Source organism: Rhinopithecus bieti, unplaced genomic scaffold, assembly GCF_001698545.2.
Source record: "Rhinopithecus bieti isolate Rb0 unplaced genomic scaffold, ASM169854v2 scaffold_21649, whole genome shotgun sequence".
In the NCBI taxonomy this organism is placed as follows: Eukaryota; Metazoa; Chordata; class Mammalia; order Primates; family Cercopithecidae; genus Rhinopithecus; species Rhinopithecus bieti.
Genome location: NW_016811584.1, coordinates 2,189,280 through 2,191,164, shown reverse-complemented (window position 1 = coordinate 2,191,164; position 1,885 = coordinate 2,189,280). Strand labels below are relative to the sequence as shown.

The window sequence follows — 1,885 nt, the reverse complement described above, 5'->3', positions numbered from 1 at the left end:
AAAAAAAAATAATAATAATAATAATAATAATAATAATAAATAAATAAAGTGGGGGTGGGGAAGTGTTCCATAAGATTGTAATAAGCATGATTAGGGAAAATACCAGTGATGACATGGGATCTTCATTCAAATCTTAGGAAAGATCACTATCAGTGAGTTTCATGGGGAGTTTGCCCCAAACTATGTTTGGGGAGAATGGGCAGATGCTTCAATCTTCTATCACTTTTGTAGTACTACAAACTGTACTCTAGTAGTTGAAATGTCAGTTCTGTAATACACAATGTTCATTCATCCATTCAACAAATATTTATTACTAAGAGCCTAGTACAGGGCTAAGCACTAGTAAACAAGACAGACACTACCTGTCTTCATGAGGCTTAAAAATTCATGTTTTAAAAGCATCAAGTTAGTCCTCAGTGTTTTACCTGTGCATCATAAATCCGATGCATAGCTTGATACAACTGGTTCATATAGTTGGAAATAGCTGTGGCATCTTCTTCAAATACACCCAGTAAAGACCTTGTCTGTATAAAATAATAGCAGTAAGTTTATGTTAATCATAATACAAATCAGATGGAAAAATATTTTTTCTAAAGGAAGCAAAAATCATAGGATATTAAAGTTCTAGTAATTCTGAGTTTTAATCTATTTTCTCTCTTTGGTAGTAATGTTAAGAAGTCAGAGTTTTTTTGTTCTCAGTTTCACTTCAACAAAGCAGAGGTATTTTCCAACTATGTCACACAAACTTTAAGAGAAACAACAGAGGTATATTTTCAGAAACCAAAAATTCTATAAGACAAATCAACAGAAACATTCAAAGCTAAATTAACAGCATTCCATGTAGTATAAATATTTTGAACGTCTTACTTCAGGATAATTTAGTATGATTATTTCTTTTCTTCTATAGTTTTTTCTAGAAGAGGCCAAACCCCTCCCTGTACTAATCTAAAAATACCACAGTACACCCTCCCCAACATGGCCAACTCTTCAGCACATAAAATGCTAACTACGTTTTCTGAATGCACAATTTGGGGTTTTCCTTTCTTCTTCTTTATACATGTCTATATGGTTTGGCTTTTGTTTTGTTTTGTTGTTTTTCTACTATGTACATTTAAAAATTATCTTCATTTTAGGCCGGGCACGGCAGCTCATGCCTGTAATCTCAGCACTTTGGGAGGCCGAGGCAGGCAGATCACAAGGTCAGGAGATTGAGACCATCCTGGCTAACACAGTGAAACCCCGTCTCTACTAAAAATACAAAAAATTAGCCAGGCGAAATGTCTTACTTCAGGATAATTTAGTATGATTATTTCTTTTCTTCTATAGTTTTTTCTAGAAGAGGCCAAACCCCTCCCTGTACTAATCTAAAAATACCACAGTATACTCTCCCCAACATGGCCAACTCTTCAGCATATAAAATGCTAACTACGTTTTTCTGAATGCACAATTTGGGGTTTTCCTTTCTTCTTCTTTATACGTGTCTATATTGGTTGGCTTTTATTTTGTTTTCTCGTTTTTCTACTATGCACATTTAAAAATTACCTTCATTTTAGGCTGGGCACAGCGGCTCATGCCTGTAATCTCAGCACTTTGGGAGGCCGAGGCAGGTAGATCACAAGGTCAGGAGATTGAGACCATCCTGGCTAACACAGTGAAACCCCATCTCTACTAAAAATACAAAAAATTAGCCAGGCTTGGTGGCACGTGCCTGCAGTCACAGCTACTCAGGAGGCTGATGCAAGAGAATAGCTTGAACTTGGGAGGCGAAGGTTACAGTGAGCCAAGATCCCGCCACTGCACTTCAGCCTGGGCGACAGAGCAAGACTCTGTCTCAAAATAAAAAAAATTTTTTTTTATTATCTTCATTTTTTTTTTTTTTTTTTTT

General features: G+C 36.0%; 1 protein-coding gene across 1 annotated transcript in view; it reads right to left on the bottom strand.

Annotated features, from left to right (window-relative positions):
- Positions 1-1,885, bottom strand: part of APPL1 (adaptor protein, phosphotyrosine interacting with PH domain and leucine zipper 1) — a 45,267-nt gene that overhangs the window by 35,652 nt on the left and 7,730 nt on the right. The window contains exon 2 of the mRNA XM_017894136.1: positions 426-524. Coding sequence (XP_017749625.1) covers positions 426-524 — 99 coding nt within the window. The remainder of the gene's footprint in view (positions 1-425; positions 525-1,885) is intronic.